The following is a 17,388-nucleotide window of genomic DNA, read 5'->3' on the forward strand; positions in this document are numbered from 1 at the left end:
AGATCACAATTGGATCCAAACTGCGCCCCTGATTTGGTGATTGTAAATGGGCTATTCGTCTGATCCACAGCTGTTTGACTGATAGTTTGAGCGAGTGGCGCCGGGTAGGTACAGGATTCTTCTTAGATTCCTAGATCACAGCGAGATGACGGGAAATGAGCATGGCGTGAGGTTCGGTTGTGCGAAAGTTCACGTGATACTCACGTGAGCAACCCTAACCCGCACGATGTTATAGAGCCCCTGAATGTGGGCAGCGCTATCTAACAACGCCCTTTTCTCGCAATCCCTGTATTAGGCCCTCCTCCATACCGAGATGCTCTCGGAGGATCTCATCTGTGTGCTCACCCAGCGTCGGCGGCGGGCTTCGGATGCTGGGCCGGCTCTCCGAGTACTTGATGGGCGTATTCAGGAGCTTTATGGGTCCGCACTCCGGGTGTTCTACCTCGACAACCATGTCCCTTGCTTTAGTGTGCTCGTGTGTTAGCGTCCCGAGGATATCATTGACCGCCGCATACGGCATTCCCTTGCCCTCGAAAATGTCGAGCCATTCCTGTGTCGTTTTGGTCGTGGTTATCTTTTCGATCTCGGCCTCGAGTTCATCGCGGTGCGCCACCCTAGATGAGTTGACCTTGTACTTTGGATCCTCCTTCCATTCTGGCCGTCTCAGCCCGTCGCAAAGAATGCCAAAAAGACGATCGTTTCCTCCGCCAAACAGAATATCGCCATCCTTGGTTTTGAAGGACCTGTAGGGAACGATGGAGGCTGCATGCTGTTGAGCGAGGCCCTACACAGTTCCTAGGGGATCCCGACACTTACGATGAGCCGTCCCCCACCGACCAGTGTCTCTCTCGCCGCTGATCAGGCAACTGCTGGCAATGTTGGCCAGCGTGACCGTCTGGCAGTCGCTCAGCGCAGCGTCAATGTGCTGGCCTTTGCCGGTCTTTGCGCGGGCGAGCAACGCTGCCATGATGCTGTTGCTCGTGTATAGACCTGTCGTCAGATCGGTCACGGCGACACCTACCTTGACCGGGGGTCCGTCTCTGCAACCCGTGATGTGCATCAGGCCAAACTCGGCCTCGACCATAACGTCGTAGCCCGGGCGCTGTGAGTATGGCCCGGTTTGGCCGTAGCCGGTTATTGATGCATAGATGAGCGCTGGGTTGATCTTGTGGATCGTTTCGAAGTCGAGGCCGTATTTCTTGAGAGAACCGGGAATGTAATTCTCAACCAAGATGTCGCATTTGGCGGCCAGTTTATGGAGGATCTCAACTCCAGCCGGATCCTGGAACGATAGTGCCAGCGACTTCTTGTTGCGATTAGCCTAGGACACTGGTCAACACCTGCTCCTGTCCTCTATCGCTTTGCTCCCCGGCATACCGCAAGAAAGTATGCTGACTCGCCGGGGCCTTCGTGGGCAGAACCAGGCTTGTAAGTCGCATACGGCGGTCCCCAAGCACGCGTGTCATCACCCCGTGTGGGGTGCTCTATCTTGATCACCTCTGCGCTTAACAGCCATCAATCAGAACTTGCCTTCGTTCTAGCTTGCGATGACATACCCAAGATCCCCTAGGATTTGCGTACAGTAAGGCTGGGAAGGGATGTCAGCCCCCTCTAGGCGGTTCAGTGGCATTTTCGGCTCTTCTTACCCCGGCAAGCACCCGGGTCATGTCCAGCACCCGGTATCCCTCAAGCGGAAGCGACCCCAGAGCTGACGGAGCAGCCGAGCCAGTGAATTGTCGGTGGCATGGTGGTATGGGCCGTCTCGGGCGTTTTGCCCGTGCGAATTGGAGTCCCTGGCAAGGCAGGCGAGGCATCCTCAGCGTCTGGCTCATCATGGAGGTACAAAGTAAACATCACAGTTCATTGAACCCTCAAAGAATGACATCCGAGGTTAGCTGCCACTGCTTGGAAGCCTTGGATTCGGCCGAGTTTGAGTGGTATTGGCCCCCGCAACCGGAAACAGCCACTGAGAGTCCCACTGTTCCGGTGAGTTTAGCGCTGGGGAAACTGATATGGACGCTGTGGATTCGCTGTTTCCACCGGCATTCCAAGCCGCTCACGGCGCCATCTCGTCCCCAATGAGGTGACATCCCATGGCGCAAGATCCCTGGAAACCCAACCCTCACAGGGTTCCATTTTTTTTCCAAGAAGTGAGAAGTCCTTCTGGGCTGGCTTGCAACCAGTTGACACATTGCTGGAGATTTATGAGCTCAAAGGGGTTGAACCTGGAAGTCCTGGGATGCGCAGAGATACTGTAGGTACTGTGCAACCGCAGTGAATACCACCTGTCCAGCAGCTGGCAGCATTGACAGCATAACTTTTGCCAGCCTTGTCTTTTGGGGCCGCCTGCCCTTTCCAGGCAGGACCGACTTCCAGGTTAATCACATTCATCTCCATACCAATACATCAACATCGCGACCTTCCAACTCCCAGCTAATCGCACGCTTCGCAACTCCCTCCCACAACCACCCGAAAAGAACTAGAAAGGCTTACCCTTACCCGCAATGGACTACCAAAACCGCGCCGGCTCCAAATTCGGCGGCGGCGGCGTCGCCTCGCACAGCGCGACCAACGCCGACCGCCGCGAGCGCCTGCGTAAGCTCGCCCTCGAGCAAATCGACCTGGACAAAGACCCCTACATCTTCAAGAACCACCTCGGCTCCTTCGAATGCCGCCTCTGCCTCACCGTCCACCAAAACGACGGTTCCTACCTCGCCCACACCCAAGGCAAGAAGCACCAAACCAACCTCGCGCGTCGCGCCGCCCGCGAACAAAAAGAGGGCAAAGGCGAGGTCGACCCCAACACGGGCCTGCCCGTGGGCGTCGTCGGCGCGGGGTTTGCTGCGCTTGGTTTGGGAGTAGGTGGGCCAAGGAAGAATGTAGTCAAGATTGGACGGCCGGGGTACAAGATTACCAAGGTTCGCGATCCGATCACACGGCAGCAGGGGTTGTTGTTTCAGCTGCAGTACCCGGACATCAGCACGGGGGTGACGCCGAAATGGCAGGTGATGAGCGCGTTTTCGCAGCGCGTGGAGGAGCCCGATCGGAATTTTCAGTATTTGCTGGTGGCGGCCGAGCCGTACGAGACGTGCGGGTTTAAGATTCCGGCGCGGGAGCTTGATAAGAGGGAGGACAGGCAGTTTGAGTTTTGGGATCCGGATGCGAAGGAGTATTGGATTCAGATTATGTTTATGACGGAGCGTGAGGAGAGGTTTAATGCCGCGCCGGGGCTGACGGGTAGGCGGTGATCTGTCTCTCTGCTCTGCGGGGATGAGAAGGATGGGAGAGGTATCAGTGGTATAGCGTCTGTAACGATATGCAGGTGCTCTTTGGGATGAGGGTGTACTATGCTCGGAGGGCGCGGAGGCTGGGAGTGAGAATGGCAAGGACCAAGCTGTGGAAAGTGCAAGATACCCCTCAACACACATATCGCCGTTCAAGCTCGACCCGCTCCCGCAAAGCCGCCTCTGTCCCGCACATGACGTGCAGGCCCTCCATCGTTGATAGCTCTAGCGGCTATACACTTGGAGCCGCCTGGTCACCCAGGGGCGAAGGGTCAAAAAACACGCACAGGTCACTTTGCCTCTGTTGCCTCTGTTGTAAGACTGCATATATGAAGGGATTCCGCTTTCTCAGGGGCTAACAGTCGAATAGCGGCACAATATTCAAACTTGATGGCTCCTCCTGCAGACGAGCAGCTCACTGTTGAGCAATATTGCCGCCGGAGACAAAAAGAATGCGTTGTGTACAACTAGCTAGGTAGCGGTCGTGCTCATTCGGCGAATATAAATCCTATTTTGACAATTTCCTAGCTGGGCATCCAGTGCATTACTTTACCTCTAATCCTTGACGGTTTCAGTTCTCAGCAAGCCCCTAATGCTCCCAAGCATCCCAGCTGTTGCTTGCCACAGCCAGGGCAACAAGTTGCGTGGTTTTGGTGCGGCCTCGCTCTTCACCTTGCACGACAGGGGCTATTCGATACCACTCTTTTCCTTCTCATGCAGCACTAACCATCTATCCAGCCTATCGACATCTCACATCGTCCACCCTCTATTACATCTCTTTCCCGAATCCCGCTCCCTTAGGCCAGGGTGAATGCTCGCTTATGCATAGACTATTTCGCAGCGAACAAGTGGAAAATACGTAAGACCTCACAACGGCGAACCAGGCAAGTAAGGCTAGTACTTTGAACAAGGAAGAGAATATCAACCCGGTAAAAAGCTCGCCGGGCCGGACGAGAGGGTGAAATTGCTGCAAGTTTACCGGAAGTTGTTGTCGAACCGCTTGAACGTATACCCGATGAACGGGAGGCTCATCTCTGGACTCTCCTCCTGGGGGTTGGCGTTTCTAGCAGCCTGCGCAGCCTTGAGAAGAGTGGCGTTATCTGTCTGGTCAATTTCATCCGTGGGGAAATACGTCGTGTCGATATTGGATGTGAGGCGCGGCTCGAAGGGCGCCCGGATTCGCCGCAGGCTGTCAAATTCGACTCCCCTGAAGAAAGCATGACCCTTGATCTCATGTGCTCCGCCACGTCCAAGGCGGTTCTCTGAGTTGCAAATGAGGCTGAAAACACGCGTGAGCAAAGGAATGAGATACCAAGTGAATGGGCTCTTACCTCCGGATCAGGTTCTCGGCTTCAACTCCGAGCTGGATATCATCGGGAAAGTAGAGGGATTGCCTCCAGTTGACAATCTTGCGGTAAGTGTCGTGGCTGTCCTCGGCACAGAAAGGCGGCCAGCCGACCAAGCACTCGAACATGATCGTTCCCAGCGACCACCAGTCACAGTCGAACGAGTATCCATGTCCGGTGAAGATCTCGGGTGCGATATAGTCGGGAGTCCCCACGGTCGAATAGGCCATCAGTCTCCTCGAGCGCCTCCAGTCGTTGATTTGGGCGCGGTTACTGACGGTCAAGTTGATCTGGTCGATGGCGATCGAGTTCCGGTTATCGCGCGGCTTGCTGGACTTTCCCTGGAGGAGTTGCTGATAGTAGTTGTTGTCGTGCAGTTTGTGGAAGCCAGTCGAGAGACCAAAGTCAGTCAACTTGACGTGGCCACCCCGGTCGAGAAGGATATTGTCCGGCTTGATGTCTCTGCCATTTCGTTAACCCCGATTACGATGCACTGTGGCTTGGGGCTGCACTCACCTGTGTATAAAGCCCAACTTATGGACCGCCTCAATGGCCAACACAATCTCGGCGATGTAGAACCGGGTAATATCCTCCGAAAAGATCTCGTACTTGATCAGCATGGTCATGAGGTCTCCGCCGGGCAAGAACTCCATGAGCATGTAGAGAAAGTTGGCATCCTGGAATGTCGTGTACAGCTTGACCACCCAGGGACTGTCAGACTCGGCCAAGATATCACGCTCGGCGCGGACATGGGCAAGCTGGTCCTTCTTGAACATTTCCGTCTTGATCAGCGACTTCATCGCGTAGACTTTCCCGTCTGTCTTCTTCTGCACCAGCTTGACCTCGCCGAAGGCGCCCTTGCCGATGATCTTGATGGTATTGTAATTCTCCGGCTTGTCCTTGGTCCGGAGGAAACGCAGGTAAGAGCCTTCCCTTCTGCCTCCAGTCGCCCAGATCGATTCACGTCGGCGAGGGTCTGTGGTCTCGGCCAGTTTTTGCTCCATCTCACTCTGTCTACACAGTCGATCTTGTCAGTATCCCCAGCATGCAACATCCCGTAGCGACGGTAGAGTAAGTTTGCTCACCTCTGATTGCGCTCACGGGCCCGCTTGACACTGTCCTTGAAGAAGTCTGAGGCCAGTTGAGAACATTTCTTCTGGTTGTTGTTCGCATTCGGGCCATATTTATCGGGGTTCCGCTCAGGTGCCGGGGCGAATTCCCCTTGAGGGTTCGTATTGGGCATTGGCGGCGCGTTCAAGTAGCTTCCATAGCCAGGTTGCTGTCCCTGCGCGCCCGCTGTCCGGGGACGCTGGCCGGGGGAGGTGCCCCGCGTGCCATAAGGGGACGCTCTGCCAGCACCGCCAAGGTTCTGATGGGAAAACTGGTGGGCGAGCCCGGTGTTGGGGTCATTGCTGGTGCCGGGAGTAGTCGAGCGGGCCTGGCCGTAACCTTGGCCAGCACCACCGTAGTCGGCCTGGGCGGCGAGCTGCGAGGAGTATTGAGGAGCGTACTGGTTTTGCTGGAAGTAGTTCGATTGCGCGTAACCCTGCTGCTGCTGGTATGCCTGTGCCTGCTGGCCACCGCCAGCCTGGGCTGATGGCTGGCCTTGGAAGACGGGCTGCGGGAAGGTTGACGGCGTGGTGGGATATGTGCGATCGGCCGCAGCCAGTCGGTCGTTGTTGGTCCCAAAGTTCAAGTACAGACGATTGCCTTGGTTGTCCATCTTGACGGCGCGTTGCTGTGTTGTCCCTGACGCACACAACGATTCACCGTTCTACCTTGTGTGTTGCGGACTTTCACAGACAGACCCAGTTGTCACTTATGCACCGTCGAACTCTTGGGCGGTCGGTGTCGCGCAGGACGTTACACTAGGTAAAAGGGGCCACAGATTGAAGGGGGCCTTTGCTTCTCCCGGGACAAGGATCTGAGGGAGGTTGAGCCCCGTGGCGTATTGCTCTAAGCGGAACCAAGGCTTGGAATCGCGACCCGCCTCGTTGGAGGTGGGGCAGGTATGTACAGACCCCTGGAGGACACGCGATGGCTAATGTTAGGATTGCGGTGCCTGGTGATGGAGGACAGCTCGGACAGGTGATGGTGATGGTGGTAGAAACTGGCGACTGCCCAGAGACTCGAAGAATTGAAGCTCGAATGGAAGTTGCCAGAGACGAGATGCCACCACAAAAGTGTTTGTTTCAAATGATAGGCGAAACAACAGGTCTAGAAAGAGGGGTAACGTTAGAGGCTAGTGAAGATGCATCGACATGCTGGAGCCAGTAACGTTCGCTAGGTGGTCCAAAGAAGTTGGATCGGATGGAAGCTCCAAGGTCCACTACAGTCGGTCTGGCGTTGGCCTCCTCAAGCTGTCCATTTGGTGTCGCTGTGTGTGGGAAGTTGGAACGGTTCTTTGCAAACATGCAGCTGGAAGGCGCCGTGGTATTGCAGAAGAGTGGAGTTCAGAATTCAGGGGTTCACTACCCGGGTTTTCGAAACAATATTGCCCCAACCCCTTATTTGAGTGTTTCTTTCTCGAAGTTGTGAATTTGTGCTCTTGGTCCAATAGGGTAAACAAATCTCACATTGAGCCTGTATATACCTAGGTAGCTTGCAGTGCAGTGTAGCCTACAAAGTTACGGATACAACATGCATATACCTTATCTACTCCGTACGGGGGTACGGAGGTACTTCGGGTACTTTTGTACTATCGACTTATTTCTACAAAATACTGTAAACTCTACTTCGTGGCGTTCTGATGTATAGGTAACTACTTTGTTAGTTATACACATAGCAAGTATCGAGACTGGATGTTTGAGTAAAGACTCAGGTAACAAACCTGAGCACTTCCGTCCAGCAGCAGTTCCAACATCATTGTACAAGTACAAAGTATCACCGCCAGCTACTGTTGGCCCGTGCACATGATCTTATCGCGATAAGCAACGACGACGGGAATTTTGAGCTGCGCTCGCTGTGTGAAGTCATTGCGTGTGTGATCGGGGAGGAATTCACCACAACGGGGAGCAACACGGGCACACTGTATATCGAAAGTGGCCAAGCCGGTAGGCCTGCCAGAGAAACCTGCAAGCCTCAATCGAGGCCCAAAAGGCTCTAATGTGCTGGTAGTACTGTTTGATCTGCCTCGCAGAAAGCTCAACAAGAATTCCGTCAGAAGCACCGTCGCTATGGCTGATCCCACACCCCCGGCGCAAAAAACACCATCGCCGGCAGCCGACGCTGTATGACAAATAATGCCCTTTGTGTTGCTCTTATTCTTGTGCCCTTCGCAATTGGCTGACAATATGTTGTTCTGTTCAGGCCGCGAAGGCACCTTCCCGCAACCCAGCCCTGCGCATGCTCGGCCTCCCCGCCCTCCCCCGCAAGCTTCCCTCTCGGAATTGGATGATATTCTGGACCGTCTCGGCCGCCATATCAGCTGCAATCATCTACGACAAGCGCGAGAAAAAGAGAGCGATTGCGAAGTGGCAACATGCCGTCGAACATCTGGCCAAGGAGCCACTGCCCAATGCCCTCTATCAGCCGCGCAAGCTGACCATCTACCTTTCGAGTCCGCCTGGTGACGGCCTCCGTATCGCCCAGGACCATTACACCGAGTATGTCAAGCCGATTCTTGCTGCCAGCGGCTTAGACTGGGAATTTGTGCAAGGCAGACGGGAGGGCGATGTGCGCGCCTACGTGGCCGAGCGTGTGCGCCGGATACGCCGCAAGGAGGAGAACAACGGCGAGCCCGCCCCAGACAAGGAACCTACGAAGGACGAAATTGTCGAGGCTTTCCGCAAATCTCAAGGGATTACCGACTATGACGGCGTCCGGGGCGACATTGTTATTGGCAGGCATACATGGAAGGAGTACATCAGGGGTCTGCACGAGGGCTGGCTAGGGCCCCTTGCCGCACCTTCGGAGCCAGAGCCGGTGCCGCTCCCCACATCAACCACTCAGGACGCCCCCTCAGAAGGCAAGCCCGCCGAGGAGAAGCCCGCAGAGGAAAAGCCGGCAGAGGAGGAGAAGAAGCCTAAGCGGCCACCACAACCAAAACCGCACAACACCACGGCCGACTACCCGACATCATTCCTCCCTCCTAGCGTACCGAATGAGCTGGCGCCCGCCGCTCCTATCAGAGAGCCTCATCTTCTCGGCTTCCTCAACACGCCTATACGCATGTACCGCTTCTTCAACCGCCGCAAGCTTGCCGACGAGATCGGGCGCGAGGTTGCCGCTGTGTGCCTGTGCACGTACCGCGAGTTCCGGCATCTCGCCCCGGATGCCAATTCTGGCAACCCCACCACAGATCAGCCTCAATACGAGCAGCAAAAGGAGCTTGAGTGGGAAGAGAAGGACTGGATCAAGACGGTTTGGAAGGAGGACTCCAAGGAACACAACGCCAATGCCGCGGAGATCCAGGAGAGAATTCTTGCGAAACCCATCGTCATGGACCCGCGCATTGCTACCCGCATGCGCCGCTTCCAGCTGTCGCCCGAGGAGGAGGACCGGGCCAGCCGGATTGCTGTGCCCGAGGAAGAGATCGAGGGCTGGATCAAGGGCCATTTGCGCCAGTTCTATCGCTGGGGGGTGAAGAAAGCTTTTGAGAAGAAGAAGCTGACGCCTCTGGATGACAGCGGTGTTGACTGACCGCAATTACTGTCAGGAGAGGCGTCCGGTCAAACCATCGCGGAGGAGTGTATCATACGTGTTTATACTGTACAATCTAATGGCTGGGGTATATGACGCGTCGAGTTGTCATATCTCGAAAGTGTTGCGGCTTGTATATTACGATTGAAAGGATAGGTTTTTAGGCGAGGAAGGTTGAGCATCGGGGCGTTAACAGCGACAGGATAATAGAACTCACCTATCACAGCTAACGGTGTTGCATACTCCAAGCTGGGCGAGCCCATGTGGTTCAAGTGGGTAAGGAGTGTCTGTACACCCGGGTTACGGTGATCAGAGGCTGTTCGGCAGCCAACGCGGTTTCACTGCACTTGGGATAACCGTCAAGACAGAGGTACAATACCTTACTGCTCTTATGTATACATCACCGCCTGCTCTTCGCTCTAGACGCTTCTTGCAGGGAAACCCCAATGGCCGAGTGAGAGTCTAAAAGAATATCCCTCTTCCCTTGCTGTCTTTCCTGCAGTTGTTTGGTTGATGTCTGGTTGGGAGACATTTCCCTTACAAGTACACCTACTAGATGTATCAACGGGCCATGTCTGCAAGGTATTATAATACTATGTCATGATTCTATTCTTGCTTGTCTGGGATATGTTCTCACACACTTGTAACCGAGTGGAATACAAAGAGTAGAAAGAAAAAGAAATCAAACTCCAGTGATCCAGTCGAAAAAATGGCATAAAGCTCAGGCCGAGACGTGGCTAGGGTCTTCTACTACTCCCAGTTGAAGGTCTGAAAGACCCCCTCCAACAGTTTAGACATAGACTGGGAATCGAACACCCGGCCTCCCGGTCCCTACGAAACCGTGCAGGAACGATTTCTGATTAGAAGGTTTAGCAAGAGAGCGCCCGCTAATACCACTCGGCCACGACGCATCTCCGTGGTGAGGGCTAACTTGGCAGGAGCAGTGCTGGAACTTGATTGTATACCTTGGGGTGTGAAGATCGGATGGAATCTCCGCCGCTCTATCTTACGAACTTGACCTCAGGTATACGGAAGCTGTAACGTCGTAAGTTGTTTTCACTGACATGATATATGAAGCCGAACCGCCCATCACGAGAGCTTGAGACGTTACTCTTCAGTAAAATTATACGAGAGCAACAACAGGCAGCCGAGAAGGCGGTCTAGAGACAGCATGAACTGCGATCAGAGACGGCACCCCTTCCATGGCCTTGAGGCTGTTGGTTTGTAGGTGAACCGTCCCATTCCTTCTTCATTGTGTGATGAAGATGCGGCGCCACTGAGAGTGACGGGATACCCCTCAAATCTTAGCATTGTAGGATGAAACCCAGAAGGACATTTCTGAGGAGGGGGTGAGTCTCGTGATGTGCTCATCTTGGGAGACAAGGAGAATGAAGCTGGAGTTCACTGACTTCAGTCAGTTCACTCGAGTTACTCAACAATAGGTACTAAGGTAGGTATTGAAGCCAACTCCAACGGCAACCTGCCCTGTTCCAGAGCGGAGTTGGTTGTTGATATATTTACATACCGGTTATCATCCGTATCTAGAACAACGCTTCAGCTCAACCTTGTAACCAAGTGCCGTGTTGCAGCATGTGACATCGCAGGGTTGTAAGTCCGGCGCCGCTGGGCTGGGTCTTGGCAGTTCGGGCACTGCCGCAAAGGGGCATCAACGAACCAATCCCATGACTCTCACCGACCGCTTGTTGCGTGGCCGAATCACAAGGCGGACTCTAGCCTCGTATCCCGCGACAACATGAAGCGAAGAACAAGAAAGGTTACTGAACATGCGATTTAGAGTGTTCGGATCAGGCCCTTTGACGTCTGGACTAACTATCCAAGAGTAGTTGTGATGAGATACTTTTAGTGACAGAGACCATGGGGTTGTTGTATTTTCATGTCAGTCAGACATGCGGAGCCATGCGGTGAAACGGTACCATCCCAGGTCCGCCTTATTTTTCACAGCGGATAAACCAGACTGCCGCTCCGCACCTTGTTCATCATCAGCGTCTTGCAAGTTGACGTGTGGTTACCGCGCTGCGCCTCAACCCCCATTCGGAGACCGTCAGCTAATGCGGGGGTTGTCGGCTACGAAGCGGGAGAAGAGGGTCGGCTTTCCCCAATTATAGCATGGTGTAGTTCTGTGATTCTGTGTGCTATGGTGCCCCGATCGTGCATCCAATAGCTGGGCGCATCCATTTACAGCTCTCCCGGTCCACGGGTTCTCTGGCCCTGAGCTGAGAAGAGCGGTGGTCATGGTGAATATAAGAGGGATATGTCCCGTCATGACTTGGGTAGGCAGCCCAATGCTCTCCTATGTATCCATCGTCTGCGCTGTGAAGCCATAGATCAGTAGGTGCCGGGCTCTTCCAACACCTTCCCTTCGCCCTTCCTTGCACAATGCCGGGTATTTTTCCTCGTCACGATGTTCGAGATGCCGTACCAGCATTCCAATATGCCGAAGACACCCAATCTGTCACATCTAGTCCCTCTGCGGTATGGTTAATCGTCGGCGTTGTGTCTGGGATCATCATTGTTGGCGCCATGCTCGTCTTCATCGCCCTCTACTACATCAAGCGTTGTCAATACCAGAGAGCACGACAACTTGAACCGTACTTGACCCGCGACGAATTTATGAGGAGGCGGAAGCTGAGTGCGGCGGACTTGTTCCGGGAAGAGGAGGAGCGTAGGCAGTACATGATTCGGAAATCCCTGGCGAGCCGGTCCACAAGTTCGGTCGGAAGCAGACTTGCAGCGATGGCGGATCAGATCGACCGGGAGCTCTTGGAGATGGAACGGCGCGAATCGAGGAGGCTAAAGGAGGACTGGAAGGCATGGGAAGCCAGGGAACGGCAGGCGCGATCAACGTCAGGCGTCCAACATCCCGCAGTAGCCAGTCCACCGAACGATGTGCCCATCCTAGCCATCCCCTCGCCTGCAAAGCATCGCTCTCAGGGCCGGATGCAACTCATGAACCCGTCTCGGGGCCCACCGACGCCGCCGCCCCGTCATCCCGGCCGACAAGCACCAGGCTGAGCAGTCGTGAGAGAAGAGAATTTAAAACGCAGCAAGCCACTCGGTCAAGCCTTGCTCCGCTGTAACGCATGCCTCCCAGAAACCAACTTAGGCAGAGCCGCTGGGCGTGCCGTCGGGCACAGAATCATGAATGACGCGAGGCTGTCGTCGACTCCAAAGCCAAACCACTTTATGACGGAATACATCGTGTCCAGCATAAGTGTAGGGGGCAAGAACCAAAAGAGCGCCGCGGCCTTGCGGAATCGGGAGATCTTCCGAGAGTCAACCGGATGTTGAAACGGCCGGGGCCCTTGGGTTGAGTCGGAATTGCCGACAAGAAGACATCGAGGAAGAGATGTTTGTGTGTTGGGAAGTTTGGGACTACATCCTCCAGCGTTGGGTTCAAGTCCGCACCGAGAGTAGGATCAGACGACGCACTCAAATTAACCGTTAGCCTCGAAACTCCAAGTTCAGTTGATGGAGAGTTGAAGACGGACACATCGGTACAGTAGCAATGCAACTTCTAAATACAGTATCCACTGTGTGTTCGTGCCAAGCCGCGTAAGGCTGCTGCCGAGCCTCGCTTCCTGCTGAGTAATTCTAACCCAAAGCGGCTTCGAAACAAGAAGAACCTGGCTTCGCTTTCTTCGACCAACAATCTTCTCTTCCGACATCCTTCGCGTCCATCCCCGTCACTCGCTGCCCTCGCGATACCCTCGCGATACCGGTCGCCCGATATATTCCCAAGGTGATTTCTTGTTTCTGGCGATTACTGCATAAGATAGGGACGAAGTGATCGACTCCGAGAAAGGCCTCAGCGACGACTGGGTTCGACTGCAGAGACGTTTCCTTTGTTCCGAGGGCGCGCTTCCGTGACCATCTCCGGAGCAATCCTAGAACGCCTTTGCTGGCTGTTCCTAGAACATTTGCAAAGGATTTTGAGCGACCCAACGCCTAGATTTCGCAGTCTCAAGTGCTCTTAACGCAAGACGGCCGTAGGCCGCCAGCGGGGTTGACGCCCGGGCGGTTCCGAGCGAGGCTTGGTGGCGTTCGCAGTGAAAGTCGAACGAAAAGTCGAGTTGCGCATCCCGACTTCGTCGTATCCGCAACAGTCCGAGCCTACTTGGGCGCGTGTACTTGGCCTTCTCTGCGGCACTCGACAAACGTCCGAACGACCTTCCTCCGCTCGCGCTACTCAGTTCCAACCGCCCAATATGTCCAACCCCTTCGCTCCTTTCGAGGCCGCCGCTGCTGCAAAGAAGCGGCCCGGCTACAAGGAGGATCTAAACCATGTCTTGATTTGCCCTGAATGCAAGGAGAACCCGCCAAACCTGATAGAGGAGTTTTCTTCGGGTGACATGGTCTGCGCGTCGTGCGGCCTGGTCCTTGGTGCTCGCATCGTTGACACTCGCTCCGAATGGCGTACCTTTGCCAACGACGACCAAGGGAATGATGACCCGTCTCGTGTCGGCGATGCTCCCAACCTGATGATTGATGGAGATCAGCTCCAGACAACCATCGCCTTTGAGGGCAAGAATGCCAAGAATTTGGCGCACCTTCAGAACAAGGTCACTCAGGACAAAGCCTCCAAGGTGCTCCTCGACGCGTACCGGAAGATTCAGCTGTACACGGACAAGATGAATATCGGTAGTCAGGTTGCCAACGCAGCCAAGCATATCTTCAAACTAGTCGAGGACAACAAGGCGCTGAAAGGCAAGTCTCAAGACGCAATCATCGCCGGCTGCATTTTCATCGCCTGCCGGCAGACCGATTCGCCACGTACATTCAAGGAAATCTTCAGCTTGACCAACGTGAGCAAAAAGGAGATTGGCCGCGTCTTCAAGCAGCTCGAGGCCTTTCTGCAGAAGATGGGCGGCGAGGCCGAGATTGCCAGGGCGAGCATGTTCAACCAGCAATACCAGGCTAAGGGCTCCACAAGCGCCGTCGAGCTGTGTGCTCGCTACTGCAGCAATCTCGACTTCCGCGACCCGGTCCGTGTCGAGAACGTGGCCCGCCGCCTTGCCGAGAAGTCAACGCAGGTGGCTGACCTGGCTGGTCGATCACCGCTTTCGGTTGCGGCGGCTTGTATCTACATGGCCTCTCATCTGGTCGGCCAGCCCAAATCTTCCAAGCCCATCTCCGTTGTTGCGGGAGTCAGCGACGGCACAGTGAAGACTGCATACCGGTACCTCTACCAAGAACGGGCCAAGATCCTGACCGAAGAGGTGTTCCCAGAGGGTGTGCCCAATGCGGATAAGCTGCCCGTGAACTAGAAGACGCCGGTAGCGCTGCCGCCAAAGGGCCAGGGTGCTTAGCCGCCTCAGCTGAGTAGCAGTCGGAAGGGATTTGATTCCAAACACAACCCTCCATGCACGCTTAGGAGCATGGTTGGTATTTTGTCTGCAGCGGTCACAGTTTGGCTTTTTTATCGGCATATACCCCTGCATTGCCGAAAGGAAGAAGGGACAGCGGATTTCACTTCATAATTTGGTCGTTTCCACGATAGATACCGCGTGATAGCGATTTACATCTATCAAGGACTGGGGCAGATCGTCTTACTGGAAACGTAATGACGGCAATGGGCACCGACAACAAGCTCGCTGGCTTGGTTAGGCCGGCTCGCTTGGGGCGGCTTCTTCGAGAGGAAAGGGAGGGGAATATCCGGAGGGATCTGGTCTCGTCTCCATGTCCTTTCCTCCATCTCAGAGACCAGAACAGCAGCAGAGTGCTTTGTATGATTGAGCACTCAGGGGCGGACTCAGAATGACCAGAAATGATTGACGTTCAGAAATTAATAGCTAGGTAAAATGCAGGATATGGAGTCATGATCCATTGCCATTTTGTCTGACATTGCTTTCTGTGCAGTGAGAAATGATGAATCAAATGTTAACACCGCTAGCATTCTTCACAGCTAGGTAGTCCAAAGACCGTCTACCTGTCAAGTGCAGTCACGGGGTGTGCTCTGTTCAAGTCCAACTGATGCTTATAACTTGACGTTCATTGAAGTTCTGAGTGGGAAAGCACGGTGCTGTTATATAATTATTATTACTGTGCTGCACAAACGGATCCGCTGCAGTGAACCTTGCAGGTCAATGCAGGTGCTCCTCGACAACCACCAAAATTCCACAATCGAGAATCAATCGCGTCGCCCGCTTCTAGCCTGGTCGCATTTGGCGCTTAATCGCAGCTGTCTGTACCAAGATTGCCGACGCTGTGTCGTCACACAAACATCAGAACCAAGACCCTCTAAAAAAGATGGGTCGACGATCCGGTCGCGCAGCTGCAAAGCGCGCCCAAGCCGCTCTCGGTATGGTGATCCCTGGCGCACCTTCTGCATCTTCCCTTCCGATGGTGAAAACCTTAACCAAACACTGCAATTTTGATGCTGGTTGCATAATTGTTTGAGTTGCTCAAAGTTGCCATCTGCCGTAGACATTGCATTGCTGACACTCTTGCTATCGCATCATGCGTGTCACAGAAAGCACACCAAAAACCTTTGAAGGCCTCGACGACGAGGACAAGCCCATGCCCGACGCCGAGCAGGAGGAGGGAGCGACACAGCTAGAAGCTGAGGACGATGTCGAAAAGGGAGAAGAGTCCGCTCACGAGGAGGATGCGCCAGAGGAGGACGATGAGTCGGCCAAATCCCCAACCCCTCCACCCGAACCAGTCATTCGCCGCCGCCGGCTAGGACGGCCTCCCAAGAACCGACCGCCCGATTGGGATACCTTACCCATTGAGCCACCGAATCCAGACGCTACCCCTCGTCGCCGTGGACGGGGAGGGTGGCGCGGGCGAGGCGGCCGCAAGGGACAGCACTACCAGCCCACCCAGCAGTCGATTGACAAGGACGGTACGGTGCTCGACATTGTAGACGACGAGGTGGCCCTTCCCGAAGATCCAGAGGGGGAGAAGAAGGTTGATAAGTTGGGCAACCTCAAAGATGGGCGCGAGTATCGATGCCGAACCTTTACAGTCGCCGGTCGCGGTGACCGCCTCTACATGCTTTCCACCGAGCCCGCGCGTTGCGTGGGGTTCCGCGACTCGTACCTCTTTTTCACCAAGCACAAGAAGCTCTACAAGATCATTGTCAACGATGAGGAAAAACGCGACATGATTGAGCGCGAGATTATCCCGCACAGCTACAAGGGCCGTTCAATAGGTATTGTGACAGCCCGGTCAGTTTTCAGGGAGTTTGGCGCCTTGATCATCGTCGGCGGCCGTCGCATCATAGACGACTATGAAGTTGCCAAGGCTCGCGCGGAAGGAGTTGTGGAGGGTGAGTTGGCAGATCCCAACGACGTCTACGACCCGGACAAGCCATACAACAAAAACCAGTACGTGGCCTGGCATGGCGCCAGCGCGGTATACCACTCCGGGGGACCCTCGGTTCCCCAGCAGAATGTCAAGGTGGACACCAAGAAACGCCGAGTCGCCGTCAACGACGTGAACTGGCAGCTGGAGCATGCTCGTGAAGCCATGTAAGTACCACCGCCCTTTCCCCTCCCGTCATCCAGCAGTGCCCCTAACCCACCACCTCTCAATGACAGCCAGTTCAACAGCGTGCTCACGGCTGTACGCCGGGCCAATCTCAACGGCGTGTACGACATCCACACCAACCAGATGCACTACCCCCGCATCATGCAACCGACCCACGCGCGGATCGAGCCCGTTGCCGCCGACAAGGAAGACCCCAACAACCCGTCCGACACATCATCATCAATCTTCCCACCCCTCAAGCCAGCCATCTCGCGCAACTTTCTCGTCCTAGACACGCACTTTGAGACTCCGCCCGCGGGCGTCTCGCCCGTGGCGTACGACGTGCCCTTCCGCACGTCGCCCGCCGACGCCGAGGCCTCGGCCGCCGCCGACTTCCTCGCGCCCTTCAAGGGCCTTGCGGCCGTGTCAGACGAGATTCGGGATCTGCTCCCCGACGAGTGCCGCGCCGCGTTTGACCAGGCGCGGAACCAGGAACTGGCGTGGTTCTCGCGGTGGGGGGATGAAAAGGATGTCGCTGCGCGGAGGGAGCCGGTTGTGGATAAGGCTATTGTGCCTTATTCCATGATGCTGGGTTGATTTACTGCTTGGCGCTGCTTGATTTGACT

General features: G+C 55.0%; 8 protein-coding genes across 8 annotated transcripts; 5 read left to right on the forward strand and 3 right to left on the reverse strand.

Moving 5' to 3' along the window:
• Positions 1 to 256: 256 nt before the first annotated feature.
• Positions 257 to 1,814, reverse strand: N656DRAFT_714087 (CoA-transferase family III; the record flags this gene model as incomplete). Its single annotated transcript, XM_064811940.1, has 5 exons — positions 257 to 762; positions 817 to 1,321; positions 1,378 to 1,504; positions 1,557 to 1,588; positions 1,647 to 1,814. 5 exons carry the CDS (start codon positions 1,812 to 1,814, stop codon positions 257 to 259), a joined length of 1,338 nt encoding a protein of 445 aa, XP_064667799.1.
• Positions 1,815 to 2,504: 690 nt separating this feature from the next.
• Positions 2,505 to 3,248, forward strand: N656DRAFT_713988 (uncharacterized protein; the record flags this gene model as incomplete). The annotated part of the gene is made up of 1 exon (XM_064811933.1): positions 2,505 to 3,248. One exon carries the CDS (start codon positions 2,505 to 2,507, stop codon positions 3,246 to 3,248), a length of 744 nt encoding a protein of 247 aa, XP_064667800.1.
• A 595-nt stretch (positions 3,249 to 3,843) lies between these two features.
• Positions 3,844 to 6,622, reverse strand: N656DRAFT_285003 (kinase-like protein). Its single transcript, XM_064809120.1, has 4 exons — positions 5,716 to 6,622; positions 5,147 to 5,644; positions 4,616 to 5,092; positions 3,844 to 4,563 (listed from the first exon to the last, which is right to left on the reverse strand). Exons 1-4 carry the CDS (start codon positions 6,351 to 6,353, stop codon positions 4,260 to 4,262), a joined length of 1,917 nt encoding a protein of 638 aa, XP_064667801.1. The 5' UTR covers positions 6,354 to 6,622; the 3' UTR covers positions 3,844 to 4,259.
• A 1,022-nt stretch (positions 6,623 to 7,644) lies between these two features.
• On the forward strand, positions 7,645 to 9,302 carry N656DRAFT_285094 (uncharacterized protein). The gene is made up of 3 exons (XM_064809121.1): positions 7,645 to 7,683; positions 7,748 to 7,860; positions 7,940 to 9,302. The coding sequence occupies exons 2-3, from the start codon at positions 7,807 to 7,809 to the stop codon at positions 9,269 to 9,271; spliced, it is 1,386 nt and encodes a 461-aa protein (XP_064667802.1). The 5' UTR covers positions 7,645 to 7,683; positions 7,748 to 7,806; the 3' UTR covers positions 9,272 to 9,302.
• A 2,366-nt stretch (positions 9,303 to 11,668) lies between these two features.
• N656DRAFT_800138 (uncharacterized protein) lies at positions 11,669 to 12,304 on the forward strand (the record flags this gene model as incomplete). The annotated part of the gene is made up of 1 exon (XM_064817970.1): positions 11,669 to 12,304. The coding sequence occupies one exon, from the start codon at positions 11,669 to 11,671 to the stop codon at positions 12,302 to 12,304; it is 636 nt and encodes a 211-aa protein (XP_064667803.1).
• Positions 12,305 to 13,497: 1,193 nt separating this feature from the next.
• On the forward strand, positions 13,498 to 14,556 carry N656DRAFT_770287 (TFIIB-domain-containing protein; the record flags this gene model as incomplete). Its single annotated transcript, XM_064813763.1, has 1 exon — positions 13,498 to 14,556. The coding sequence occupies one exon, from the start codon at positions 13,498 to 13,500 to the stop codon at positions 14,554 to 14,556; it is 1,059 nt and encodes a 352-aa protein (XP_064667804.1).
• A 147-nt stretch (positions 14,557 to 14,703) lies between these two features.
• Positions 14,704 to 15,177, reverse strand: N656DRAFT_781868 (uncharacterized protein). Its single transcript, XM_064815659.1, has 2 exons — positions 15,149 to 15,177; positions 14,704 to 15,085 (listed from the first exon to the last, which is right to left on the reverse strand). Exon 2 carries the CDS (start codon positions 14,982 to 14,984, stop codon positions 14,817 to 14,819), a length of 168 nt encoding a protein of 55 aa, XP_064667805.1. The 5' UTR covers positions 14,985 to 15,085; positions 15,149 to 15,177; the 3' UTR covers positions 14,704 to 14,816.
• Positions 15,178 to 15,588: 411 nt separating this feature from the next.
• Positions 15,589 to 17,388, forward strand: N656DRAFT_830878 (uncharacterized protein). The gene is made up of 2 exons (XM_064818612.1): positions 15,589 to 16,764; positions 16,834 to 17,388. Exons 1-2 carry the CDS (start codon positions 15,749 to 15,751, stop codon positions 17,357 to 17,359), a joined length of 1,542 nt encoding a protein of 513 aa, XP_064667806.1. The 5' UTR covers positions 15,589 to 15,748; the 3' UTR covers positions 17,360 to 17,388.

This window comes from Canariomyces notabilis (genome assembly GCF_033297395.1).
Source record: "Canariomyces notabilis strain CBS 508.74 unplaced genomic scaffold N656scaffold_20, whole genome shotgun sequence".
NCBI lineage: Eukaryota > Fungi > Ascomycota > Sordariomycetes > Sordariales > Chaetomiaceae > Canariomyces > Canariomyces notabilis.

Excerpts from the sequence above, each read along its gene's own strand:
- N656DRAFT_285003 (XM_064809120.1), bottom strand. The coding sequence starts at position 6,353 with ATGGACAACCAAGGCAATCGTCTGTACTTGAACTTTGGGACCAACAAC. Across the intron at positions 5,645-5,715 it reads GCCCGTGAGCGCAATCAGAG|ACAGAGTGAGATGGAGCAAA; the intron begins GTGAGCAAACTT and ends TCGACTGTGTAG. Across the intron at positions 4,564-4,615 it reads GCCGAGAACCTGATCCGGAG|CCTCATTTGCAACTCAGAGA; the intron begins GTAAGAGCCCAT and ends GCGTGTTTTCAG.
- N656DRAFT_285094 (XM_064809121.1), top strand. The coding sequence starts at position 7,807 with ATGGCTGATCCCACACCCCCGGCGCAAAAAACACCATCGCCGGCAGCC. Across the intron at positions 7,861-7,939 it reads CATCGCCGGCAGCCGACGCT|GCCGCGAAGGCACCTTCCCG; the intron begins GTATGACAAATA and ends TGTTCTGTTCAG.
- N656DRAFT_830878 (XM_064818612.1), top strand. The coding sequence starts at position 15,749 with ATGCGTGTCACAGAAAGCACACCAAAAACCTTTGAAGGCCTCGACGAC. Across the intron at positions 16,765-16,833 it reads GAGCATGCTCGTGAAGCCAT|CCAGTTCAACAGCGTGCTCA; the intron begins GTAAGTACCACC and ends TCTCAATGACAG.
- N656DRAFT_781868 (XM_064815659.1), bottom strand. The coding sequence starts at position 14,984 with ATGGAGGAAAGGACATGGAGACGAGACCAGATCCCTCCGGATATTCCC.